Source organism: Macadamia integrifolia, chromosome 6, assembly GCF_013358625.1.
Source record: "Macadamia integrifolia cultivar HAES 741 chromosome 6, SCU_Mint_v3, whole genome shotgun sequence".
In the NCBI taxonomy this organism is placed as follows: domain Eukaryota; kingdom Viridiplantae; phylum Streptophyta; class Magnoliopsida; order Proteales; family Proteaceae; genus Macadamia; species Macadamia integrifolia.
In genome coordinates, this window is record NC_056562.1 from 11888890 (window position 1) to 11916658 (window position 27769).

The window sequence follows — 27769 nt, forward strand, 5'->3', positions numbered from 1 at the left end:
CCCTCATATCAATGATGTGCTGGAAGCAAAATAAGAAATGATCCATCTGGAACAAGGATACCTCGACAAGAAGCTTGGTGTTCCACGCATGTGGCAATGCTTTAGTTACCGCTTGTCTTTGATATGGTTTCCCTCGAAGAATGAAACCGACCAGCGAGTTTTCCCAAGAAAGAGCAGATGTGTCCTCTAGGTCGTCATCCACATCGAGACACTCCTCATCGTCCTCCAAATGGTGGGAGATGGGTCTGAGGGTGGTGGCTCAGTAGAGGACGATAAAGAAACTGAGCGCAACAAGGCCATGGAACATCACAGAGATAACAAAAAATGGAAAGGTAGGAGAGGACCAAAGAAAAACACTCGCTATGAAGGAGATGAAATGATAGACTTCCTTGGTCGATTGATAAGTCTAGGTTTTGTCTTAATTGGGTATGTGGATTTTATCCCCTCCTTTTCTTCATATATTTAACTAGGTGTTTTAGATTTGTATACATTAAATGTGTTTTTTAACAAGATAAAACCAAGTTGACTCATTCATAACATATAAAATGCCTAGGGTTGAAGTCCGATTTTCACCGAGTGGACAATGGTGCCTAACACCTTCCTTGAACCACAACTTTGACACGAACCCTAACTCGTGGTTAGACAGTTCGAGTCATTTATTTTTATTCTTAGCTATGGGTCCTAGACCGTCTAGGTAGTGACTCCCAGTAAATAGAGATTGTTGGACCCATATCATTCATTTTCACAAAGGAGAGGTTCGTGGAACCCCGTTGGTTCTCACAATTGGATTTTTTTTATATATTTTTCCATAAATACTGAAAAATCTACGGATTCTATAGTTATTTTGTTATACACATTTAAAATGTGATTTAACGTAATATTTGATAAAAAGTCTCTATGAAGGTAGAGGGAATTTGCAGCAACTGGAGGAGAAAGAGAGAGAAAGAGAGAGAGGTTGTTGAAATTGTCATCCACGAAAGAACTTCACCTACAAGAGTTTCAGAAAAAACAGATTTTCATGGGGCATTGTTTTTTTTTTTTTTTTTGGGGGGATAATATGGAATATTGGATTTTGAGTATGTTTGTAGATTACACAAATTGTATATATATATATATATATATAATGAGACATATAATTACGAAAAAAGGTGTTAAATTTTTTTTTGGTAAAAGGAAAATTGTTCTTATAATTTGGATTGATTTGGATATTTTTCGGGATTCTGTTATCGTGTGGCGATGTAGAAACACTCTATATATGATTCTTTACTTTAAGAGAGTGCAAGTAGATAATGCATAGACAATCGACCTGACCAATTTGTTTGTGCCTTGTTTATTGAAGCTTGACCTAAGACGTGTACTCAAATTCGATTCCCTTCCCACACGATTCGTTGAAAACCAGTTTGGTACGATCCGAGCCGGTTTCAAACCAAACCTAAAACTTAGAACCCTTTCTCCAATTCTCTTCCAAAACAAGCCCTAATTCAATACCTTCGTCCCATCCCTCGTCTCAGTTACCTCCATCCTCTTCCGGGCGATAATCCAACAATTTCTTTTCGGTTTCAATTCAGAAGGAAGAAGAAAAGAAGCGGAACAAGTTGGAGTGTTTGTTCTCTTTCTGTTAAATCGACTTGAAACCAGGTAACGATGTTTTTTATTTATTTTAATTTTTTTTTGTTGATTTCTCTGATTAAAATTTCACCTTTTTCTTCTTCCTTCTTTCATTCGAAGGGGGCTGTAAGTCCCTCATTCGAATGAGGAATGAAAATGGAATTGAGCAAAAAATTTTAAATATTAGTCGATTACAGTGTATATGCTAGTAATTGCATAGGAGCTTCCAAGTTTGCGGAGGTACCGGAGGTTGAATGCAATTACGCTGTTGCTGAGAACTTTGCGGGTAAGAAAAGAGCTTGGTTGTAGCTTAATGAAGATCAGTGTGAATGAACCCATGCGTTTCCTACTCGAGTCCAAACCAAAATTGTGTTTCAGTAACAATGTTGTTAGACAATTCTGTATAAAAAAGAATGAGAGCTTATGGATTCTATTCATTTCAGGTTTTCCCTTAGTAAATATAAATATAAACTATATGATATCTTCTAGTTCCCTATGAAGACCCTCTAATGCTGCATATTTGGTGATTCTTCTTTTTGTCGGAAATAGTGATTGCCTACATCTCTGTCGCTTGAATGTTATGGGTGACAATGGTGGTGTTGCAGTGATTAAGCAAAGAGCTTCATGGTGGAATGATGTAATGAGTAAATGGTCAGATGATCATTCCATCCCCCACACCCCCCCCCAACCAAAAAAAAAAAAAGGAGAAAAAAGACCCATAGCTTCACTGGCTTAAACAGTTTTAAATGGGTCTAATAAGGCCCAGAATCTTGGCAGTTCATTGGCCCTTGGTTTGGATTTCAAAGAAAAAATATATATATTGTTCGGGATATATAATTAACATCTACTGTTCAAAGGCAACTGGTGCCATTTCTAGTCAATTTCTACTAAAATTAAGAGACATGTAGTTGTGATCTAGTCAATGGATTTGTGATTCAACCATTTAATCAGAGTAATGAGGCTTTACACTGTTCTCTGCTGGATATGACTTATTAGTATTAGTAACTCCTGTCCTTTCTGGGCTGCTAATTGGTGTCCACAGTTGTAACTTATTTTCTAAAATTGGCCGTGTTTCATTTTACATTCATTGGCTTTGCATGTGAAACTACTTTAATATTACCATTTTGAGAGAGTTTTCAATGTTGACTAATTAAAATTGTACTTTTTGCTCACGCTTTGGACTTTCTTTATTTCCTTATTTATTCTTCTTGATTAAATGTCAGAAATATCCATTGGGGATCCATCCTTATTCAAGTTTCTCCTGAGAATATACAAATTGCTTTCCTCAGTAAATTAGTGGCTTATGGGAATTAATTGTTCTAACTGTTGTATCATAGTATCTGTCTTTCTGTTTTTTATAATCAAATACATCTATTTTTCTTTTGCTTTGTGTGGTAGCGCCATATGATAACTTTTTCCTGTGTAGACAATAACAAGGCAAGGTCTTAGGGATTCGGTCTTTTATTTCTGTTATTTCTCAATAGATCAACTGAGTTCATTTACCTATTTGTATTTTGGCATAGCAATTGAAAGGTTTCTTAATGTATTAATTCAGTTTAATTTAAAATTTTGTGTGTTCTTTTAAGGTTGTTTATGGTGTGACAACATTGTTTATGCTAATTTTGTAGATCTAATAATGCAAAGTGAAAGCCAAGTTGTGGATAGGATTTTATCTTCGTATGAAAATGATGAAGAGTATAATTTCTTCGGTGGAGATGAAGAAAACCAAGATTTTGTGGAAGAGGATGAAGGAGGAGATGAGGGAAAGCAAGGTGATGAGCAGATGAATGATGCTATCACTCAAAGGCAAGGAGAAGGTATTGCGGGTCCGGATGAGAATGATGAGTTTTGTCCATTTGTTGGCATGGAATTTGCAACCCAAGATGAGGCACATGTCTTCTATATTCGTTATGCTAGAAAGATGGGATTCAGTACTCGAAAGCATTCAACTTCTAAATCCCAACGTACTGGCAAAGTAATAGGTCGTTGCTTCTGTTGTTCCCATCAAGGATATAGTAATGCCAAAACCATCAGAGTGGAAGATAAGAAAAAACTACGCCCAGAATCAAGAACAGGGTGCAAGGCAATGATGTGGATAAGAAGAAAAAAAGGAGATAGATGGGTTGTAAGTCAGATTATAAAAGAGCATAACCATATTTTGGCATCTCCGAGCACCAGGAACAAGCTTCATCCTCACAGAAAAATAACTGAAGATCAAGGGGAGGTTGTCCAAAACATACATTCAAGTGGACTTCAAACTAATCTCATGATGAACTTTATGCATCTTGAAACTGGGGGAAGTCACCATCTTGACTTTGCATTAAGAGACTCGAGGAATTTTTTGAGTACGAGACGACAAAGAGAGCTTCCAAAGGGAGATATAGAAATCATACTTGATTACTTTGACTGTCAACGAACAAAAAATCCTTTATTCTTCTATTCAATTCAAGTTGATTCAGACGGTCAAATGACAAACTTTTTTTGGGCTGATGCTAGGTCAAGATTAGACTACCATTTTTTTGCTGATGTGGTTTGTATTGACTCAACATATGGCACAAGTAGGTACAATATGCCTTTTGTCCCAATTGTAGGTATTAATAATCATCATCAGACTGTGTTATTTGGTGCTGCATTACTTTTTGATGGAGCAGAAGAGTCATTTGTGTGGCTGTTGGAAACATTTATGCGGGCTGTGGATGGCCTGCATCCCAAAGTAATTTTTACTGATCAAGAATCAGCAATTGCAAGTGCAATAAGTCGAGTTTTTCCAGGTACACATCATCGGTTTTGTTTATGGAACATAATGGGAAATGCTGCAAACTACATGCCTCATATATTTAATGCTCATAGTGGGTTTGCTCGTGACTTTGAGAATTGCTTGTGTGGTGGTGAGACAGATGGGGAGTTTGAATCTATCTGGGAAGGGATGCTTTTGAGTTATGGCTTGGGGGGAAATCTATGGCTCATGAGGTTGTATGAAAAGCGAGAGAATTGGGCATGGATTTATACACGTGATATATTTTGTGCATCCATGTGCACCACTCATCATATTGAAAGCATAAATGCTTACTTTGATAGATACCTGAAAAGGAATATGCCTTTATGTGAATTTTTAAAGCACTGTGATAAGGCTGTCATAGCTCGGAGAAAAGTAGAAGACGATGAAGACCTCGAGACCAACCATAAGAAGCCCGTTTTGAGGGTTGGCATGGATATTGAAGAAGAGGCAGCTAAAGTTTATACAAGAACCATTTTTCGGAAGTTTCAAGATGAGTTAGTTCAAGGCCTTAATTACCGTCATGAAAAAATTGAGGAAAATGGAACAAAGTTCACCTATGGAGTGTGGAAAAGGGAACAAGAACAGGCAAGGTGCATTGTCACATTTGATAGCTCTAACTGTAATTCCAAGTGTAGCTGCCAGCTGTTTGAACGAGCTGGTTACCTTTGTAGACACATATTGAAGATATTTGTGGTTGCTGATGTTCATAATATTCCAACTCAATACGTTTTGAGAAGGTGGATGAGAGATGTGAAATCAGAACCTCTAGTGAATGACCAGGGTGAAGAAGTACGATTTGGATGTTATAACCTTATGTCAATTCGATACTCCAATCTTTACTGTGAAGTACTCAACATTGCATCAAAGGCTGCTGTGACTGATGAAGTGTACAGGATCGCATTGAAGGGGCTACACACTGCATTACAGGAAGTTGAAATTGCATTGCAAAAGGTATCGCTTGGTCCCACAGAGCACTCGAAGGATGTTGGAAGCACACATGATAACATTGGTCAAGGGCTACCAAATCTTAGGGTTACCTCTTGGATTGGCAACTGGCCTGAGCTAGATAATGTGTAAAGCTTCCCATTGAACATAGTTTCTTTCTGCCATCAAGTTCTAGCTTTGGCTCAACACTAGGATCCTCTTCTTAGCCAGATAGGTTGTGGGTGGCCTAGATGTTGGATGGCCAAGTTTGTTGTAATGTTTGGAATGAATGAGGTGTAAGCTCCATTCATGATGATGGGTTGGTGGCCTGTCGCAATGACATCTTGTAAAAATTTAGCCATATCTGTTTTGTAAATATTAAGGATCATGATAGTCTTTGTATAAGTAGTTCTTTATCTGGAGGAATATTCCTTGACATTTTTGTTTGGTCAACACAAGTTCCTTGTGGGGAAAATCTCACAAATCGCAAACCATTCATAATGGTTGGTCTCTTGCATCCAGAAGAAAGAGTGAGGATATAGCAGCCAATTAGCGCTTCAGTTTTTTGCTGCATCACTCTTGTATGCAGTCCAGTTTCCTTTTTGATTGAGAATGTGAATCTTCCATGGTTGGAGCTGGAGAAGTCTACAAGGGAAGGTATAGAAGGTGACATGGATTTGGTTTCTGAACATATGGACAATCTTGATGGTTAGCTGACTGATGGAAGATTTGAATTGTCATCTCATCTGCCTTTGTGGCTTGAGGAGGGGGTGATCTGTGTCACCGAGAAGGTACCGAGCCAGAAAACCTTATCCCTCAGAGATAAAGTTTTGACATAAAAAAATCTGGTAGAATTGTTTCTCAAGTGTTCCAAAATCCAAATGGAGGTTCATGTCAGCTGGACTTGGTTAACTTCAATGGATTCGGCAACAAATGGGACAAAATGTTTGTTACCAAATGAGCTGTAACTAACTATTTGCTAAGAATTTGTTGATGTTCTGAAGCATTAGATCAATGACTTGCTATCCTGAAAGTTTTAATGATGTGTGAGTGTGACCCCTAGATAAACATCTCAGGTGCTTTTCAAGCATCCATCAACTGTTCGATGGTCACACCAATGTTGGTTAAATGCTCCTGACTTGATATGAGAAATACGACCAAAAACTTGATATGAGAATGTCAACAGTACAGAGAAATAGATGATAGTAAGAATACACGAGCTAAAAGCTGATGTGAGGTCTACGTTGTCTTATTTAACTGATTATGACGCCTAGCTTGGGTAAAGAACAAAATGGTTGAAGGACGCTTTGTTCCATGCAGGCCTTCCTATGTGGACTGAATGAGCTTTTATCATATTTTTGCAGGTCAAGGAGCGGTTTATAGTTGTATTACAAGATTTTTTTATTTATTTATTATTTTTCTTTTGTTTTGTTGAATTATAAATGCATTAAAAGAAGGGAGGAGGGAAAATAAAGCCCCAAAGGATTACATCTAAATCAAGGCCTACATGGGTTTAAAGACTCAAAAACATGTCACAAACATGTCCAATACAACTGAAAAGCCCACATGGGCTTAAGACAAAGCAAGAAAGCCCATTACAAGCAAGCACAGCTAAGTCAATTTCAGGTTGGGTTCCACAAACCGTAACAAACTATCTTATCTCGTTATCTTCTCAGTCGCCAAGAGATCCCCACTTGCAAGAGGGGAGCCACGGTGACAGGCTGTTGGCCTTGCGAAGGGCCACAACCAAGCGGGATGCTGGCCTAGTGGAGGTGAAAGCCACAACAATGGGGCGCTGGCCTTATAGAGGGCAATGACAAAGTAGTTGCTGGCCGAGCATAGCTGGTGGCCTGACAGACTACTGGCCATGCAGTTGGCCACAAATTGGCACTAGCCAAGCGAGAAAGGCTGTTCAAGCGGGTAGCTATCCTTTGCGAGGTTGGAGACCAAAAGGCTGTAGGCCATGCAAACTAGCTGGCGTCCAAACTACGATGGTGCAAGAAAGCGACTACCTAGAGAGCAGATGAACAGGACTGGAGGCGACGAGGCTGTTGGCCGAGAGGGAAACCAAACAAGCCTAGTAACAATTCCAATCGAGACGATGCTCCAACCAAGGATGAAGAAGCAAAGAAAGGGAGGTGAGAGGAAGAAGAGAGAAGGACAGGGGGACAGAAGGGAGAAGAAGAGAAAGAGGGAGTAGGAGAAGAGAGAGATGGTGTGAGGGAGTGGATGAAAGAAGGAGAAAGAAGGGTGAGAGGTGGGGAGCAGCTTTGTTGATGCTCCAACAAAGGACGAAGAAGTAGAGAGAGCAGGTGTAACACCTTGAAACTGGAAGCAACTGAGCTCAGTATCAGGACCTAGCTGGCACGAGAAGTAGGCTACTCTGTGGTGGATTCACTTGCCCAATAGTAAGAGAGAGCATTTTGGCAGAACCACAGGCTAAGTAAGGGTTATAGGATGGTTAGAAAAAGGGTGAGACTAGTCATATATTGGGTGGACTCAAGAACCCAGAAGTTGGAACAATTGATGGACTGAAAAGGCAAGAAACTGATAGCTTCCAACCAGCCAGCCGTTTTGGCTGGCAAAATGCAAAAAAATTTTATTTTTCTCATGCGGGACCCACATCCCTACACCCTTGAGCCTCGCACTTACCCAACATGTATATGTCCTAATGCTGACCAAATCCATATTTGGTGGGGTCCATCAATGGAAATTTAAATTTATATTAGTATATGTTGTTAAAATTAGTTTAAGAATTGATTTATCAGTTTTGAGTAAATTCAGCCAAACGGGCCGTAGGAACCTTTTGGGCTGAATTATAAAAGAAGAAACCAGCCATTTGTCACGACCTGCCCAACATAGGCCCACGGGCCTAGCCCACCAAGCCCGTGGACTTAGGCCAATGGGCTAAGTAAAGTCCAAGTTCTAGAGTTTTCTACAAAGGTGTAGTAACTCTAGATATTTTATTATAGATATTTATAGAAGATATTTAAAGGAGATATTTTGGGAGAGATTTCTAGAATTCTCCACTAAGGAGGTGGGAAGCTTCTAGTTTCCTCCCCAACCATTGGATGGAGGACATTTGTAAATATCTTAACCATCCATTGTAACTTGGGGTGCCTATAAATAGGTGTTGCCTCATTTGGCAAAGGCACTCACCAAGGACCAACCAAGAGTGTTCAACCAAGCAAGTGAGTTCTCAAGCCTTGTACTTAAGAGTTCTTTAGTGCAATACAAGTTTATTCTTCTCAAACTCACTCTTGTGTTCACTTCTTCTCTTCCCAAATCCCTTAAGGAGGGTGGTTAGGCTGACTTAGTGCTAGTGGGAGTGCTAAGTGCCGACGCGGTTGCTTAGAAAGGTCTAAGGCCGTGACAGTTGTGGTATCAGAGTTTTGGTTGCGAGGGAGCCAAGCTTGTGGGATAAGAGACAAGCGAGGCAAGTTGGGAACCCGCCGACTCTTTATGGCAGTTCCAAGAACACATACAAAGATTCCACGAAGAAGATGCGACGAGGACGTCGCCGACTTAGGTGGGGGAGAGTGTCACAGCCTGCCCACTGAAGGCCCATTCAAAATCACCAAGAAGGTGGGTAAAGTATCCTACGAGGTGAGCCTACCTCCTAAGCTCAAGATCCATCCGGTCTTCCATGCAAGCCTATTGAAGCCATACCATGGAGACAAGGAAGACCCAAGTCGTGGAACCTCAATAAGAGCACCAATGGCTATCACCACCTCCTACGATAAGGAGACTCTACGTACCTAAGTGGAGTAACCTACGGAGTAACCTCATTCGTGAATGCCACGACACTAAATGGGCTGGCCACCCAGGACAAAGGCGCACGTGAGCATTGCTGGAAGCAGCCTACTATTGGCCTCAGATGCGGGATGACATAGAGGCCTATGTGAGAACTTGTCTTGTATGCCAACAAGATAAGGTAGAGTAGCAACCACCCAGGGGACAACTGGAGCCACTTCCCACACCAGAAAGACCATGGGAGAGTGTCTCTATGGACTTCATCAGTGCCCTACCCAAGTCAGAAGGGTATGGATCAATAATGGTGGTGGTTGACAGATTTTCCAAATATGGCACATTTGTGGCGGCACCAAAGGATTGTACGGCGGAAGAAGTGGCAAGGCTATTTCTAAAGCACGTCGTCAAACATTGGGGTGTGCCACAATCCATAATAAGTGATCGAAACCCTTGCTTCACGGGGAGGTTCTGGACGGAGTTATTCAAGTTGTTGGGATTGTCACTACACTTCTCAACAAGCTTCCATCCCCAGACCGATGGGCAAACAGAGCGCATTAACAGCTTGTTGGAGCTCTACCTGAGGCACTTCGTGAGTGCTAACCAACATGACTGGGCCAAGTTACTTGATGTGGCTCAGTTCTCTTGCAACCTCCAACGAAGTGAGGCCACGAACCAAAGTCCATTTGAGATTGCCACGGGACAACAACCCTTAACGCCAAACACGGTGATGACCGGCTACATGGGGAAGAGCCCTTCGGCATTTAAGGTTGCCAAGGAGTGGCAACCAAGGCTAGATGTGGCTAAGTCATACTTAGACAAGGCCACTAAGAAGATGAAGAAATGGGCTGACAAAGGGAGGCGACCAGAAAATTTCAAGGTCGGGGACTTGGTACTTGTGAAGCTTCTACCCCAACAATTCAAGTCCCTAAGGCAGGTACATAAGGGGCTAGTGCGCCGGTATGAAGGCTCAAGTGTGCAAGGCGTTGGACAAGGTGAAAGCTCGTATTGGAGAAGAAGTGTGGGAAGGTTGGGCTACGAGGAGGATAGCGACGAGGGAAGCCACTACCTCCACTGACATGTCTAAAGGAGAAGCACTAAGGCACAAGCGTGATAAGAGGGATCGGTTCAAGCCTAGAGACAAGTGCTTCTTATGTGATGAGCTACATTGGTTTTGGGATTGCCTCAGGAGGAAAGCTCTCAGTGCCCTATTAAAGGAAGAGGGCCAAGAGGAAGAACCACCTTGCATGGGGTCACCAATGCAGCACAATGCCACCAGGGGCAAGACAGGAGTCGAGGCCCTTAACTCTCAAAAAGGGCTGATGTGTGCAAAAGTGTACATCAATAGAAAGCCCACACAGGTGAAAGTAGATACGGGAGCCACACACAACCTCACCTTGACGGAGGAGTCAAAGGACCTTGGACCAAGGGTGTCCAAGGTGGAAGGGTGTCCTAAGGCTATCAAATCCAAAGAGTGCCCTATACATGATGTTGCTCGAGTGGTCGAGATGAACATCGGGGCCAAAGAGGGTGTTGAACATGTGACAACCATGTGGCTCAAGGACGTCAACTCCCAGGATCATCCCATAACTGATATTGCTCGAGGGTCGAGACGATCCTTTGGACTAAAGGAGTTCTCCAACACCATCTAGGGGCTAGGTGCTTACTTGCCCTTACACGGGAGGGTAAGACAAGGAGAATTTGGGAGCAAGATGGCTTCCTCCATGCCAAAAAGAGGAAGATGCAAACAAGAGGACGGGGACAACCAGACGACGTTGTAGGAGGCTCAAGTTATGTGACTACAACAAAAGCCCCAATAGGCATTGCTCATTTCAAGAGGGAGGCTAATTTGGTTGCTGATCCAATCATCCAGAGACACAAAGTACCTCCTTATATGGAGTATTTAGTCAAGTGGAAGGGGCGACCAGAGAACAAACGAGATGGGAGACAACTGGCAATAATAAGAAGGCTCGTGAATAAAAGTACCACAAGGAGGTTGTGACGAGGGCGTCACAAATTTAGGTGGGGCAGAGTGTCACGACCTGCCCAACATAGGCCCACGGGCCTAGCCCACCAAGCCCACCAAGCCCATGGACTTAGCCAATGGGCTAAGTAAAGTCCAAGTTCTAGAGTTTTCTACAAAGGTGTAGTAACTCTAGATATTTTATTATAGATATTTATAGAAGATATTTAAAGGAGATATTTTGGGAGAGATTTCTAGAATTCTCCACTAAGGAGGTGGGAAGCTTCTAGTTTCCTCCCCAACCATTGGATGGAGGACATTTGTAAATATCTTAACCATCCATTGTAACTTGGGGTGCCTATAAATAGGTGTTGCCTCATTTGGCAAAGGCACTCACCAAGGACCAACCAAGAGTGTTCAACCAAGCAAGTGAGTTCTCAAGCCTTGTACTTAAGAGTTCTTTAGTGCAATACAAGTTTATTCTTCTCAAACTCACTCTTGTGTTCACTTCTTCTCTTCCCAAATCCCTTAAGGAGGGTGGTTAGGCTGACTTAGTGCTAGTGGGAGTGCTAAGTGCCGACGCGGTTGCTTAGAAAGGTCTAAGGCCGTGACACATTGTTCACTTTGTTCTTGCTGCACAATTCGGTGAACAGCAAGGGAAAGAAGAAGGAGAAAGAGAAGAAGAAGAAGAAGAAGAGAAGAAGGAGAAGAGGAAGGAGGAAGAAGAAAAGAAAAATAGCTGCAGTTTTGGGGCTGCCTACACCTAAGGTAAGGCTACTGCCCTATTATTTTTCTGAATTTGATTAGGTTAATTAGGCTAGAAGCATGCTAGGGTAGAAATTTCTAGCAAATGAGGGCTGGATTTGAGTCCTTATCGACTGAATCTAGTACCTGTGACTGAATCCCTAAAATTGAAAAAGGTTCAGGGACTTAATTAAAGGTAAATCCATCCCTGTAAACCCTAAAACAAAGGGCTTTTAGTATTCATTGGGAATTCATGCAGACAGAGACTGAATTAAGACTGAATTAAGGTATTATATGGCTAAAATTCTGTAGAGAAAGAATAGGCAGAATTTTATTAAATTTCATATTTCAGAATTGGGAAGTATTGGTCTGAATTCTTCCCTAAAACCTGCTTCTAAGCTTGTTTGGGGTTGGAATCTAAGTGTTGTTATTGTATTTCATTCAATTTAATTTAATGGAATGGTGAATTATAGGGAAAATGGTTGCAACCATTCAATTTACCACAATTCATGTTCAATTCTGAATTTTGGTTTAGGAATTGGACTGTATACTGTCACAAGATTATGAATTCTATAATTCGTGGTTTTAAGGGATGTAAGGTGACCATAGAGGCATTAGGAAACCCTCCCCATGTTGCCATTTGGCCATATGCAGCCTAAGCCAAGGAGACCTGTAGAACAGCTTGTAGTATAGCAGAAATTGCTATTGAAACCAACCCACTGATTGGATAAGCGGCCAGTCGATCGAACTTGCCAGTTGTGTGTTTTTAAACCCAATTAGCCTTTTTTTTTTCTGGTTGGTACCCTTCCCCTTTTGGGTCATGTTCCTTACCTTTTACTTGAAGTTGACCCTATGGGTAAGGGTAGTTCGAGGGCTTTTCCGAGACTTTAAGTTAGGTTAGTACATGGGCTGTTGGAAGTCATTTTGGGTTCAGCACTGAACCTGTATTTAGTCATATTAGGTGTTATAAATGTTTAACAATATGATACACCATTGGTTAAGAACCTAAATAATCGGGCGAGGACACGCGATTGATTGCGGGGAATCCTATCGTACTTTGTGATTTGGGTTTTTTGGTGAGTGGTTATTTGACTTATTTTGCGGAGCATTTTATATATTTGAAATCTACATGCTCATATGTAAGGTGATGGAAATCCTTATTTTGCATGTTTTTTATATAAAACTATATATATTGCACATGTGGCCTAGTTTTACCAAGATTGATGTGATAGGTTTTGTGGATGTGTAGTTATATAGTTGTGTGGTAATGATTGTAACATTGACGGTCTGAGGCACGGTGTGGCCGATAGAGGATTTTGGTACCATGGGCTCAAAGGTTGGTATTACAGTTATGGCCATAGTTGGATGATTGGATGTTATGTATTGTTATGGATACATGTAGATTGCATATGGTTAGGATTCACAGACCTTGGTGCTACACCCCTTGCCAGTAAGGGATTAGGTAGTGGCAAATCCAGAGGGGTGGTATGTTATTGAGAATACTATATCTGTAGTATGTCATACTTTAATCATCAGTGGTATGAACCACTGACGACAGAGTGTGACAACAGTAGAAGAAGGGAGAGGGTGCAAGGAAGAGGATGAGGAAAGAAGAAGAGAGGGTGAGAGGTAGGGCAAGGACGGGCTTCTCTGGTAAACACTACTAGAATTTTTAGGATTTTGCGTAAACTTGCCCTAGGGAAAGGACCTATGTAGTACAATCTATAGCTTTGGTACAACTATCCTTTTTTTTTTTTTTTTTTTTTTTTTTTTTTTTTTGGGTATACACCATGTTTGATACCCCAAAACTGAATAAATTTACCAAATTACATTTTATAATCCCATGCACCCCCACATCCCCATCCCACCCGTTACACCTTCCCGCCACCCGTGTACCTGCAACACTCCTCCCTTCACTATAACCCACCTCCAACCCCCCACCCCCACCCCCACTCCCACCCCCCTTTCTTGCTCACAACCTCCCACTCCCTGCCCCACCATGCTCAATGCAAACCCACCCACCCCTTTCCCAATCCCAATCCCTATCCCAGCATGTCCCGATCCCTAACGCAGCCCTCCCTCTCCCCCACCCCACCCTTATCCCAATCCACTATTGTTGCGATTCTCACCCCACCCCCTATCCTACTCTAAACCCACCATTGATGTGGAGTATATGTTATAAATTTTAATTGTTTACTCTATTCTTGACCATTAGGATATTTCCATTCGAGAAAGAGATGTACGAATAAAGGAGTGAAGCTGACTCGACCGAATGGGAGAGGTTGTTTAAGAATCGAGAAAGGCATTGTGAAATTTTCTAGAAAAAGGATCAAGATAAGTATAAGGAGAAGAAGGGTTGCCTTTTTTGTAATGAATCTATTCCACCAAGTAACAACTAGCGTGAAAGCCGTTGTGCAGTAGTGCATCCGTTTTCTTACTGGGTAAAGTGTGCTAATACACGTGGTTGGAAAAGGCTCAAAAGGAATCAAGGACCAGAGGTGGTAATGGAGATGATCAGGAGAAGGATCAAAAGGGAGATTAAGAGGGTGTCGATCCACCTGTCCAGCATGGTGGGGTATTTCCACCACTACTCCCAAGGACTATGGGGACTGTAATGGCTTCTTCTTCCAGGGGCTCTAGAGGCTCGAGACCTTATGGACTAAACGATGAGATGGCTCATCTGGACACCACAAACAATATCATGAGGAGGATGGACAACCATCTAGAGAGCGTGGATAGGAGCTACTGTCTCCTTGATGGTCTAGTTGCCACTATTGAGAGACAAATGTAGGAGATGGTCCTACACTTTAGAGTTCCTATGCCAGGGTCTAGAGCACAAGGTCAGAGTCAAAACCAAGGCCAGGGTCAGAACCAGGAGTAGCATCAGACTGATCAGCAGGAGTAGTGGCATCCACATGCCTTCAGTAATCTCTAGGATTTCCTTTCTATGATTTTTGGCATAGTCAGATTTATATTCCAGTTGAATGTTTTAGGACTAGTGATGCACTTTTATTTCTTGTCTTTTGCTTATGCTAGTTATGAATTCCTAGAAATATAAGCTAGATTAGGATTTCTTGTTTTTAGTACTTTTTATTTGGAAAAGTGGTGTAAGCTTATGTATTCAAGTTCTTATTACAATGAAACGGATTTCACACCTACACTTGTCTCCTAATTGGTGCATTTCTATTTTTAGTTGTCTTGAAAATTTTATTTTAATTCGAATCCCCAAGAAATCAAGGTTCGAGTAGGTTGTGAGTTAAGGCAGAACATCTTGCTCTGATACTAAGTTGTCACTCACCAATCCCAGTTATGGGAATATTAGCGGTGTGAATAAGATGCTTACCCATCTTACATCTCTACCAGGATCTCTGATAGCAATACTTAACATTCACAACCACATAACGCCAAGCCACAAGAACAGTTGTAGTAAAATCAGAGTATATAATATAGCAGAATATAATTGAAGTGGGGAACACCTAATGTTAATATATATCCATAGTCGAGTTATTCGATTTCATATCAATGACTTACATATCTTAATCCAAATAAGAATACCATTAAACAGTTTGGTATCAAAATAACAAAAAGACACCAAGCCTCTCAAGGTGCCAAATAGGCATAGGTGTGGTAGGGACAGTCTTGGTCGTGTTCCTCAACCTCTGGCATCCACTAGTCGGTCACTCTGTACTCGGGTCCAGAGGGAGTAGAGTCGCACCCTAGCGGTACTACGATACATGCATCATCATCTAAAAAGCAATATATACCTAGGGTGAGCTTCTAACTATCTCAGTGAGGGATGGGGTTCATACACACAGACATATATATATATATCCATGATGATATGAGTACAAAAAGTAAACATATAGTCCATGATGCGAATGATGCAATCCATTTGATTATTAAATCACCTATCATACAACTAAGTTGGGTTTATGGTACTACAACACATTGGTTGTATCATTGGTCCTGAAACTCGCACATTAGTCACCCAGCAATACAAACCCTGGCCGTGATTAGGAGCCTACTGGTCCTGGAATGTGATAATCGGTCACTCAGCAAATCCCTGGTAACCCCCTCCTAGAAGTCACGACATCAGAATCACCATCGGCCACATTGGACTATTTTTTTGCCTTCGACAATAATCACATCATACCGCGGGAGTGGCATCCCATAAAGGTTCATCGAACATACCACAGTTGGGTTATCCAACACCTTACCCCTTGTTAGCAAGGGGATGTAGCAGAGGGAATGTCACCTAACCACAATATACTATATGCCTTGTATAATGATATAGTTAGTATGGAATACGATACCGGAATCAACCATTGGCCACATCGCATCCATTTCCAAGGCCTAAACTAGTATACAAGCAGTTGAGTATGGACTATGCGATACCGAAATAGCCATCGGCCGTAAAGCATATCTATTTTCTAGTACAGTCCCGGAGTGCACGATACCAGAATCACCATCGGCCACAAAGTGCAATCTGTGATTCTATCTAATCTAATGCACATAAATAATGCATAAATGTAACATCCACATGGGGATCACGATACAGGATCACCTCGGCCACACCGGATCCTGTCACACATCTCAACATACATCTCATATCCAATTTTCACATTTCATAAACATAGTGATTCATCATAAATAACATGTCATTAAATCAACATCGTCATATTAACAATTAATTAATCGTGTAAATTTCCTATCTCATGTGAGCAATTCTATAGTATTAAACATTCCAAACAAATAAAATCTACCATCCCTTACCTCGGTTGTACTTGGATAGAAGAGTTCCGAGTATGCTGCCAGGTATCACTCCCTTGTGGTCTTGTTGTATGTGCGTGTGTCTACCCTATGTACAAATGTAATTCGACGCCAATACGTGTCAGGAACACCAAAGGGGGACCACAAGGGCTGCCTCAAAGGATACGGGCACTATCAATTTTTTTTTTGGATAGCACTAGACATGTCATCGAAAATATCCACTGGAAATATTAGTGGTGTTTTTGGTGGACCAAACAGAGAGCTCCTAAAGAGCTGGGACTTCACCGAAAATATGCCACTGGATCCTGCCTAGGCTATTTTTGGTGGATTCCAAAAAATGAGCCATATAATTTGGGGCTTTTTGGCTCGAGCCCGATCGCCGGGATTTGTTCTATGGAGTTGTCAGAGGGGGTTCCTACCTTTATTTTAAGCTAAAGAAATCCCGATTTCACTGAGCTATTTGGGAGATACAATAATCGAAAGATCAAACCCTAGCTTCATTTTTGGTCAAAGGTGTTACTGGAGCTCACCGGCTTGGTTTCAGCTTGGTAACCACATGGGAAAGTGAAATGAACACTTACTCGAGCTCCGGGAGGTGCCGAGATCGAAATTTACCCCTCTAACCCGGTGATTCACTCCCTTGCTCTACTATACTAGCTCAAAATGAAGAAAGAGACTGGTAGAGAAAGTAGCACCTACCTTCGACAAGATTCTGGTAGCGGGATGCGAAGCCGGGAGCTCCACCGAGCTTCCCTCCTTCTTCTGTCCCTTCTTCTCCTTCCTTTCCACGTTTTTGGACAAGTGAGAAGTGAGAATGACTCACTTCTCATATTTATAGTAAGTGAAATGCTTAGGTCTTGTTTGGTTGGTCCTTATTCGGTCCAAGTAGGTTAATCGTCATACGAGACACGTGGGCTCACCTCTTTAGACTCATAGGGGTACAAGTTATGAGGAAGGGTGTGGAGAATGTGTGGGGTCATTCGGCGCTTTTTATCATGCGGGTGGTGGGCTCCACGGGCATCGAAATGCATTTAACAACACAAATGGACCATCGAAAATATGCCATTGGATCCCACCCAGGCTGTTTTCGGTGGTCAAGGTAGTGTTCTGCCTTGAATGGTTGTTGTCCCCATTTGGCCATCCTCGGTGGTGTTGCCCTAGGTTATGTGCATTGTTTTCTGACAATTTTGATACGTGTTGGGGTTCGAGTAGGGAGGTGTTGGGTCACTTACTGGTTAGGGTTAGAAGGCTTGAATCCTCTCCAGTTAGACTGGCATGAGATCCACGAGCAATTGGGGCCATCCCTTCCCTTCTTGCAATGAGCTACAGTGAGCCAAAACCCATTGGTACTCTATTTCTCCGGTCCGAGATCTATCACAAAAGTTCAAATTAGACTGGGTTAGGGCACGGGTGTAACATCTATATCCCTTTTTTTTCTTGTGAGGTCAGCATAGGTCTAAGGGTCCCAAGCTGCCGTGGAATTCTTTAGTATGATCAAAACATCTTCAACCACGTCACTCGTTGTTTGGATGGCATCTTATTTATGGTAGGCTTCCTATTGATGATTTGGTGGCAAAAAAAGGAGTTCCTTTGTTCTTAAGACATAGTCTCTGCTTCTGTAATCAAGAGATGATAGGCCATATCCTTATTGATTATGCGATGACAAGGAATACTTGGTTTGCTTAATTTCCTATAATTAATCAATGTTGCATGGACAAACCCATCTTCTAGTTTGAGTTGACTATTTCGTGGACCATGAAATCTAGTGTGGTTCCGTTAAAGATTACGTCGCTAGCTCTTATATTGTGTTGGCGTACGATGTCTTGTATTTCATCGCAGTTTAATCCAGGGAGTACTGGTGCAGGCCCCCCCGACAGAACGATTATAAGAAATTCTGAGAGGTGTGAGGATGAGTGTTGTAACCCTATTCTCCATTAATAGTGAAGTAGAATCTCATTTCATCGAGGATATAGGCAATCTTTCCGAACCTCATAAAATCTGTGTGCATATTTGTTCTTAATTTCTCCATTACCTTTTGCATCGCTTTTAGGGTTGCATTTCTACTTGTTGCTTGTTCCTTTGCATATATGATATGAAGGAAACAATAGGAGATTTGATGGAAAAGGGAGACCATCTAACATAGTCCTCAAAGCAGTCCTTAAGGACATTAGGGAAGCAACTCTGGTTATGCCCTTATATTCCAAACCCATGGGGGATTTCCTATTAGCTAGTGAGCTGAATAACAAGGTTAATATAATGTCAGGGAATTCATCAATTTTTGAGTTCAAATGGATGAAACCGCTTTATGATTGGACTAAGATCAATATTGATGGATGCTCCCTTGGGAACCCTGGTGCTTCAGGAGCTGGTGCGGTACCATAAGGATGCTACCAAAATTATATCTTGCTTTTCTTATTCGCTTGGCATCAAGACTAACTACAAAGCTGAATTTTCAGTATTCTTTATTGGGTTGAAGATTGGAAAGGAGTTGCATATAATGCAGCTATTGGTGGAATGCAACTTAAAATCTATGGTAGTATCCATTCTTAGTCTTTCCATTCATGGGATTTTCAACAACATTGGAGGAATTACATTCCTTATGTTGTTTCAGAGAAGTAAACTCAGTGTGGACATCTTGTCTAGGAAGGGGGCTATTTTACAAGTCTTTACTATCTAGTTTGGCCGCCAAATTTTCTTCATTTGAAGTCATTTGGGATGTACAACAAAGACATATATACAGGTTCATGTAGTGTGCCATAGCATTGTTCTCTACTATTGGTATGGAGTGTTTGCTGATGGAAATGTAGAATGTGGACCTCTGTCCAATTTTTTGAGTTTCTCTTTCTCCCTATTGATGGAAATGTCGAAGGTGGGGGGTGGTGGAAATTTTTTTATTTTATATTGGTTTGGGAATGGCTAGACCTTAATCTTGTACATCACTTTTATTCTACATTAATATACTTTCTAAACTTTAGCATAAAAGAACCTTACTTTAATGCCCTCTTAAATACATAATTTTTTTTCAATTGAAAAATGTGGATGACAATGACATACTTTGATAATGACATAATGATGTCATTTTCAAATTAATTTTGAAATTCTTATCTTAAATAAATTTTAAGAATAGGACAAGGGACAATTAAATGAAGACAAAAATTTCTAAATACACCTAAGAGGTGTCATTCAGACACTCCCATCATATAGATAGATACCATAAGAACATCAATGTTGAAGGACTATGTTTACTTTATATCCAAAAGAACAAAAAAAAAAAAAAAAAAAAAATACTAGACTTACCGTATGAACATTGCCACCATTAGATCGTATGATGTATTGGGATCTGTTTATCACGAAAGAATGTCTCCAACTGAGTATATTACATTCAAAATCAAACCATGAAACTTTTTTTCTCTCTTTTAGACCATTTTTAAAGACATAATTTTTGAGTGTTCTTTCTTTTTCAATTCCATCCTTTTACTTTCTCTTTGTTGGAAAAGTGTAAAGTAAAGCACGTGCAAATGCCCGAGAATGAAGAAGGAGCCACAATTCATTTTGGAAGAAATAAAAATAACATTGTTGTGAAAGGGTCCCATTGCAATTACCAAGGGTCACATCCCACCTTAAGGTAATTAAAGGACCAATCTCTTTCTTACTCTCTCTTGTTAAAGTGCAAAACATATAATAATCAATTAGATAATATGGTGCCTTGGTTCTTACAGCTAGCTAGGAAAGATTTGCTTTTTCACACTTCCCTGTTTTTCCTGCTTTGTCTCTTTTGTCTCCATGTCTTTTATCTCTCTTCTTTTCCTTCTTTCCCCTTTTTTCCCTTTGTTAATTTTTCAGGGGGGGCACCTGATTCTCATCACCAGCCCTCGAAAGATAATGATTTCAATATGAGTACTCAAAACAGTGGTTGATACCAAAGTGACCTGCCCAAGGTGAACTCCAGATTGGGCTTCTTGGGGCTTGTTCCTAAGAAGCTTGATGAGCTCAAATCAGATATGCTTTCGTAGTGTTGGCAATTTGGGTCCTTCTGAGAAAACAGAAATAAGAGGAAAGAAAAGAAATTTAGATGATGCTATTGAGAGAATTATTTAGTTAAAACCTGATATCTGCCGAGGTATTCTTAGCTTAACCTGACCTCGGGGTCAAATATATGTATCACCATCAACTGACAAAATTACCCTTTGAAAGGTCTTTGTCTCTTATATTCCCTTCACCTTTCTTGTCAGATGGTAAGAGAGAGATGAACTAAAATTCTAAATATCATTCCTTCTTTCTTTCCTTCAGTCCATAGGGTGTTTTCAAATTTGGGTCAATTTTCAAGCTCAAACCTATTCTGGTAGCTGGAAGGGTTTTAAGTAGGTACCTCAAAAGATGGTGAGCTGCTTCCTTGAGAATCCATTGGTTTGCCATGCGACAAAGCTTCTCTGCTGCAAGCCAACACATAAGGAATATTATTATTTCTTTCAGTGGAAGCTATGCACGAAAAAGCAAACTGAGAAAAGAAACCCCTGTATTATTATTAACTCAGTTACAACTCCTTCGATAGATAGTGCTTTCATCATTATTTGTGCTGATTGAAATAAAGTCGAACTCTATATTCCTTACCCATGTGATAGCCCATTAACCCTAACAAGAAACTACAAGGAAGCTACATAGGATTTAGCTTTGGCACCATGGTTTCTACCTTCTGGGAACCCCACAAAATCCCAAAGGAAAGATACATCTCAAAAGGATCTGTCAAATGGGATCCATGTCTTGGACTGGTAGGAGAGGACAAATGATTTCCTCGGCTTTTTTCTTTTTTGACCTACTAGAGTTTCAGTGTTCTCCTCATCCTGGACCAATACAACAAAGCTGTGATGTCCCCAATACAACAAAGCTGTGATGTCCCTTAAGTCTCTTTTTATGATCACTTGCATGAACTGTGGTTTATGTGTATGGAGAGAGAGAGAGAGAGAGAGAGAGAGAGAGAGAGAGAGAGAGAGAGAGAGAGAGAGAGAGAGACAGTAACTACTACCTACTTACAAGTATCAATAACTCTATGAATTGATGTTCTTCTGGGAGAACATGTGTATATATCCATAAACACATTTGACAATGGGTTGTAAGGTATCACTAATTATAAGCTACGTACATAAATATTTAAGAAATGCAAATTGACGTGAAGTTGAATATGGGGTGAGTCACCTTGAAGAATTGCTCCACAGGCCACAATAATCTTTATCTTCCAACCGTCCTCGCTGATGTACACAAGACTCAGATGTTGGTGGGTTCTCATGAATGTCAAGTATGGAGGTATCATCCGAAGCCTCTCCTGCCGATCCATTTTCAAATCCATCTAATTGGCCTAGGATAAATAATTAACACAACTCAATCAATAAAGACCCACCACCCTCCATTTTCCTTTTGCAACATTTAATAAGAGTAAGAATATGACTGCAGCTTACCTGAACAAGTTGGAGGTCTATCTGTCGTCGTCTTCACCGTTCGATACATCTTCAACCAAAATAAAACAACAATCCTAGATTAGCAGTGAGGACTTATATTGCTTCATTCATACAAGTATTTCATACAGTAATACTGATCAGTTATAGAAAAACTAGAAAAAGAAAGGAAGAAAAATATCTAATTCTAGTACTGCCTTAAAATGAAGGTGCAAGTACATGAGCAATCATGTACCATGTATCATGTATGCATGCTTGTATGAACGCATGGATGGATGGATGGATGGCTATATATCTACAGACTACAGTCATCTACGAATATATAATGTTTACCATGGTTATGTGTTTGGTCAAGGAAACAGGAGGAAGAAATCATTGAGGAATGATGACGTTTTGTACTTCTCTTATTTGCTATATTTCCTTCCCAAGAGTCGTTTTTGACTGTCTTGGGTTTTGTCTTAATTTATTATCTTCTTAATATTCTATTTCTTTTTTCTTTGTTCTTTTTTTTTTGGATTGGTTTCTTCTGCGAAGCAAAATGCTGCTTGTTAACTTCAAGAAAAAAAAAAGAGGGGTTGAAGTGTAAATCAAGATATATTTTTTTGTAAGATCTCTGAAAAACTTAAAAAAGTTGATAAATCAAGATATTTTATTGTAAGATCTCTGAAAAATTTAAACCTAATTGGTTCTGATGAATAAGATTACAAAACCCAATTGAGGTAACTGAAAATTTAATAACCCTTTTACCTGTAAATGAGATTTGACATGAGCCAAGGTGAGATCTTTCACATCCATGAGCTCAAGAACCGATTTGGGTGTAGCTCCTATGACCCAAACAGAAATAAGAAAAAATAAAATCAGTATAAGATCAATCAAAGAAGCAATGGGGTGTTGAGAAAAGGAATTCTAAGGAAAGGGAAAAAGCAAAGGAAAAAAAAGGGAAGGGAGGGGTTGAAGAATACTTTCATGGCCACCTAGCAGCTCAACAGCATGAACAAAGCGAGCATGGAGGGTGGTAGTCCATCGCATTCGAGGAGCTCTCATGCTTCTTTTCGCTGGAAACCTTGATGATAATCTCGATCTCATCAGGCTTTGTGATTGAAAGGAAGCTGAAGAAGAAGAATTGGTGGTTGCACAAGATAAATAAGAATCTAATGACTGATGCTGGACATAAGGGAAGGAAGGAAGGTTATTATTATGGTAGACACGAACACCTCTTAGGGGTCCTAACAATCCAAGCTCTTGGTGAAGTCCTTGCTGTTGCCTATGGTCTTGAAGTGGCAGAATAAGATTGCCATGGCCTTGTTGAAGAAGATGATGATGAAGATGGTTGAAGTTGGAATCTAAGGAAGAAGAAACCCTTGGGTTTGACAAGGAAAGCTCGAAAGTGTTTTCGGGTTCCCCCGGCGACATCTTTATGGAAGCAATGGTATCATTGGAATCCATAGCTCTCCTCCAGAAACCCAAATTTATCTCTTCATCGGCTGTCCTCCATGCTGTGGTGTTGGATTTTCTGTTGGGGGGACTAATTTGAAGGGACAAATCAGGTTGTGCAGGAAAGAACTCCATCATATGTAAACACAAGGCTTTGATTTCTTATATGCTCCCTTTTCTCTTCTCCGCTCCCCAACTAGCTACCTCCTCTTCCTCCTTGTTACTTCAGGTGGTCGTGTTCTCAGGCAGTTCCTAAAGTGGAAGTGATGATGGACTTAACGGTGGATTTATGGATTTTGATAAACTGAAGAGCTGATCTTAGCTGCTATGATTAATTGAGAGAGAGGGCGGAAGGACAAGGTCTGAAGATATATGGTTGTTTCTTGCTTGTTTATGTGAAGTATATGTGAGAAAATGACAGTTAAGAAGAGAAAGGGAGTTCAGAAAGGGAGAAAAAGGAGAAATGATTATTTTCTTTCTTTTGTAGATGTGGGCGTACGTGGAGGGTATAGAGATCAGAGTTATGAAAAGATAAAAAGGAGAGAGGGATGTTTCTTTTGCAGACATGGGGGGTTGAGAGAGGAAATGAAATAAGGAAAATAACATAAAACTGGATTCCTTTTTACTCCCTTTTTCTGGTTTTCTCTATAGAAAGGAAATTTTAGTATGATCTTTAACGTGTGCAATTTCCTTTCAACCACTAAGGCCTAGCTACCAGGCTGCCTTCCCTCCCCCCCATTACTCCTCTAATTAAATGAGTCGAAAGTTTGGTTGGTGCTCCTTTCCAATATAATGTAACCCTAATTTCCACACCTAGGGCTTTGGTTATTTCCCATTACTTTATGGTTCTTAGTGATTTTCATGGAAGCAACGTACACCCCATTTCCAATCATCCAAAATAATGTTTTTTCCCTTTGCAACTTTTAGATTCACATCCCTTTCGACCTACATTCCCTTCTCTCCCCCCCTTTTCCCTCATATCTAGTTTCATTGTTAAGTTCCTCTATACCAACTTGATTAACTAAAATTGTTGAAGATCTTTATTGGATGAGGAATGCTTGCTTTCACGGTTTTAGTACACCGTATCGGTCACCGTAGAAACCAATATGATAATGATGTGACTCAATATGGATATATTCAGATCAATAGGTTTGCCCTTGTTTTTCTTTTTTTGCTACAAGATAATTTTATTAAAAAGAAGCTAAATACAGAAACTATATCAACGATTCCCCTCCTCCCACCTTCGGCATTGCCATTAGCAGGAAGGAGAAACACTAATTGAATCTAAAATGGGGTCTTCCATCTGAATCCCTAGCAAGGAGATCCATAATGTAATTGGGAAAGCTCAAGTTTGAACCCGACTCTCCTATTTTCGCAGTGTCTCTAGCCAAGTAGTCAGCAATTGAATTTTCTTCCCTGAAATTGTGTGTTATTTTCCAAGTAATCCTCTCCAACTATGATTGAAGGAAGTTCCATCTTTGTAATGCAAACCACGGGATCTTCTTTTGTTGAAATAAAGTCACAACTGCACTCGAGTCCGATTCAATCCATAGATGTTTTATATCCATTTCCTTAGCATGCATGCAGTCCCTCCATAAGGCCTTCCACTTCTGCTTCAAAAACTCTAGTCACCCCCATATATATTTTGTATGATTCCAAAACTCTGCTCATGTGATCTCAAAAAATACCACCCTCACCAGCTCAGCAAGGATTACCCAGAGAGCTTCAATCAAAGTTCAATTTTACCCAATTAAATAATTTGCGACAAAAAAACCTCTAAAATATTCCTATGGTCAGCAGCTTGAATGGGTATGTTGAGTCTCCTACGACAATTATATTTTCCGCATATCTAACCTCACCTTTAGTATTAAGCTTACAACTTCTTATATCATCCATAATCATCAGCAAGACATACCCAACACACGATCTCGATTCTCATGTCTTCTATTATTCCTCTCCCTCCATACATGATCAACTACTGTAGCCAATCCCATGCTCCATGACTCCTTATAGCAAACAGTCCTCAAATTTCTTTTCCACCACTAAACAAGCTCTAACACTGACCCTGATCCTTCCCTCTCACATTGAAGCAAACACACAGCATACCCCTTGGTAAAAAAGCAATGCAGAAAAACGTGGTCCATAGACTCCTCAACCTTTCTACACAAGTCATATCTTAACGCAAAAGGGACTATTCTCTTTTTCACCACATCATCCGTGGGCATAGCCTTACATGGATCCCTACCCTGTGGCACCCCATTATATATTGAAAAACCCCATGTCACCTTGTTATGCATTAAAAAATCCCGTGGCACCCCATTATGCTTCCAGATATGCCCGTAGATGGGTGGCTACCTCGTAGACTGGGTGGCAGTAGCCCTCGGTGGAAATCTTATCACGGCAGTAGGTGAAAAGTTTTGATTCGGGTTTAGGGTTTGGTTTAGGTTAGGGTTTTGGTTTGGGTTTAGGGTTTGGTTTAGATTAGGGTTTTGGTTTGGGTTTAGGGTTTGGTTTAGGTTAGGGTTTTGGTTCAGGTTTAGGTTTGGGTTTTGTGGTAGAGTGGTTTGGGTTTAGGTTCGGGTTTAGTGTTTGGTTTAGGTTTGGGTTTAGGGATGATTTAGGTTAGGTCTTTGGTTCGGGTTTGGTTTAGGTTAGGGTTTTGGTTCGGGTTTAGGGTTTGGTTTAGGTTAGGGTTTTGGTTCGGTTTTAGGGTTTGGTTTAGGTTAGGGTTTTGGTTCAGGTTTAGGGTTTGGTTTAGGTTAGGGTTTTGGTTCAGGTTTAGGGTTTTGTTTAGGTTAGGGCTTTGGCTCGGGTTTAGGGTTTGGTTTAGGTTAGGGTTTTGGTTTGGTCTGGTTAGGGTTTGGTTTAGGTTAGGATTTTGGTTTGGTTTAGGGTTTGGTTTGATTTAGGGTTTGGTCTGGTTTTTAGTTTGGTTTATGGTTTGGTTTGGTTTATGGTTTGGTCTGGTTTAGGGTTTTGGTCTAGTATAGGGTTTTGGTTTGGGTTAGGGTTTGGTTTGGGTTAGGGTTTGGTTTGGTTTAGGTTTTGGTTTGGTCTAGTTTAGTTTTGTTTAGGGTTTGGTCTGGGTTAGGTTTAGGGTTTGGTTTGGTTTAGGGTTTGGTTTGGGTTAGGATTTGGTTTGGTTTAGGTTTGGTTTGGTTAGGTTTGGTTTGGGTTAGGATTTGGTTTGGTTTAGGTTTGGTCTGGTTTGGGTTGGTCTGTTTGGTTCAGGTTTATTCTAGTTTTACTGGTTCAAAGTTTAGGTAGGCTATACGGCACATCTAGGTATCCGTTTCTTTCGTAAAGATATCAATGGGACCGTATTTCTAAATGCTTTCCAATGATATGGGAATCGACCACATGCTAGGCTCGATTGTCGTATTCTGACGAAAGGTATCGACCACTTTTGGTCACCTTCCCTGCATCATTTAAACAACATTGGGTTTGACCGATCACAAGTTCTAGGATAATCTGGACTTGTGCCAAAAATTCGACTTCTTTTCGAAAGAGAGAATATATGTCTCGTCATTACCAATAATTCATCATTGCTAGGGGGGACAAAATTTGGAGTCTACAATAGTATTCCAGATTTGTTCTGAATGTCAAATGAGATAGTATTCCAGATTTGTTTACTAGTGTGCGATGACATTACCAATCTCCTTTTATTCATTTCCCATAAAATGTGATGAATACTTGTAGAGAAAGCCAGCTTACTTAGAGTATCACAATATGATTTGCCACTGAAGGTTTTCTGAAGCCACCTCCATTCTCCATGAAAAACAAAGGATAACTCTAATAACTCTAAGGATTGGCCAGTACTTTGTAAGGATATCTTTCCATATAGTACTGGAAAATGGGAAGGAAAATAATAAATGGTCAACACTTGGAGTAGCAAAGATAATAGTTTGAGAACAAAAGGTTTCTGATAGAGAGACTCCTGGGTAGGAAGAGATTTCTATAAAGCTCTCCGAACAGTAAAACAATGATAGAAGTGCTAAACCAAACTAACCGATAGCAGGGAACAAAAGGAGCTCTCAATCTCACCAAATCCCAATCTGAAGCCACGCAATTAAAATTAAATAAATAAATAGCTGAAATAAACACCCCACGCAATTAAAAAGCAATGAAGGAAAAACAATACTTAAATAAAAATAAAGTAAAAGAAATGGGATAAAGCTAGAGTGAGACTCACAAGTAGGTTTCTCTACTTAGCCCAAGGGATGCATCATAATATGAGATTCCCTACTTGACCAGAGAGTCACTCTTACAAGGGTTACTCTACTTGGCTTTAGGAAAAGGGAGACAATTAAAATAAATACAATAAAATGATGGTTCTATGGCTAGGAGGGA

At 40.5% G+C, this 27769-nt stretch overlaps 2 protein-coding genes and 1 long non-coding RNA gene across 6 annotated transcripts; 2 read left to right on the forward strand and 1 right to left on the reverse strand.

Annotated features, from left to right (window-relative positions):
• The first annotated feature begins 1310 nt into the window (after positions 1-1310).
• LOC122080656 (protein FAR1-RELATED SEQUENCE 5-like) lies at positions 1311-5747 on the forward strand. Of its 2 annotated transcripts, XM_042647463.1 has the most exons (3): positions 1311-1638; positions 1806-1894; positions 3237-5747. In XM_042647463.1, the coding sequence occupies exon 3, from the start codon at positions 3245-3247 to the stop codon at positions 5462-5464; it is 2220 nt and encodes a 739-aa protein (XP_042503397.1). In that variant the 5' UTR covers positions 1311-1638; positions 1806-1894; positions 3237-3244; the 3' UTR covers positions 5465-5747. The 2 variants fall into 2 exon arrangements, with proteins under 2 accessions (XP_042503397.1, XP_042503396.1); XM_042647462.1 differs by lacking the exon at positions 1806-1894.
• Positions 5748-8481: 2734 nt separating this feature from the next.
• Positions 8482-14923, forward strand: LOC122080792. The gene is made up of 3 exons (XR_006140911.1): positions 8482-8502; positions 11555-11789; positions 13981-14923. It is a non-coding gene; the product is annotated as an uncharacterized LOC122080792 (long non-coding RNA).
• Positions 14924-19590: 4667 nt separating this feature from the next.
• Positions 19591-23792, reverse strand: LOC122082832 (probable transcription factor KAN2). Of its 3 annotated transcripts, XM_042650612.1 has the most exons (7): positions 23200-23792; positions 22948-23094; positions 22733-22809; positions 21989-22037; positions 21729-21888; positions 20905-20968; positions 19591-20568 (listed from the first exon to the last, which is right to left on the reverse strand). In XM_042650612.1, the coding sequence occupies exons 1-7, from the start codon at positions 23555-23557 to the stop codon at positions 20437-20439; spliced, it is 987 nt and encodes a 328-aa protein (XP_042506546.1). In that variant the 5' UTR covers positions 23558-23792; the 3' UTR covers positions 19591-20436. The 3 variants fall into 3 exon arrangements, with proteins under 3 accessions (XP_042506546.1, XP_042506545.1, XP_042506544.1); XM_042650611.1 differs by having other exon boundaries at positions 20905-20965; positions 22948-23792; XM_042650610.1 differs by having other exon boundaries at positions 22948-23792.
• Between the last annotated feature and the right edge of the window lie 3977 nt (positions 23793-27769).

What these genes read in the sequence shown, in the direction of transcription:
- LOC122080656 (XM_042647463.1), top strand. Translation starts at nt 3,245, where the DNA reads ATGCAAAGTGAAAGCCAAGTTGTGGATAGGATTTTATCTTCGTATGAA.
- LOC122082832 (XM_042650610.1), bottom strand. Translation starts at nt 23,557, where the DNA reads ATGATGGAGTTCTTTCCTGCACAACCTGATTTGTCCCTTCAAATTAGT. An exon ending in ATGTCAAATCTCATTTACAG is followed by an intron (nt 22,038 to 22,732) that starts GTAAAAGGGTTA and finishes TTTTGGTTGAAG; the next exon opens with ATGTATCGAACGGTGAAGAC. An exon ending in TAGACCTCCAACTTGTTCAG is followed by an intron (nt 21,889 to 21,988) that starts GTAAGCTGCAGT and finishes TATTTATCCTAG; the next exon opens with GCCAATTAGATGGATTTGAA.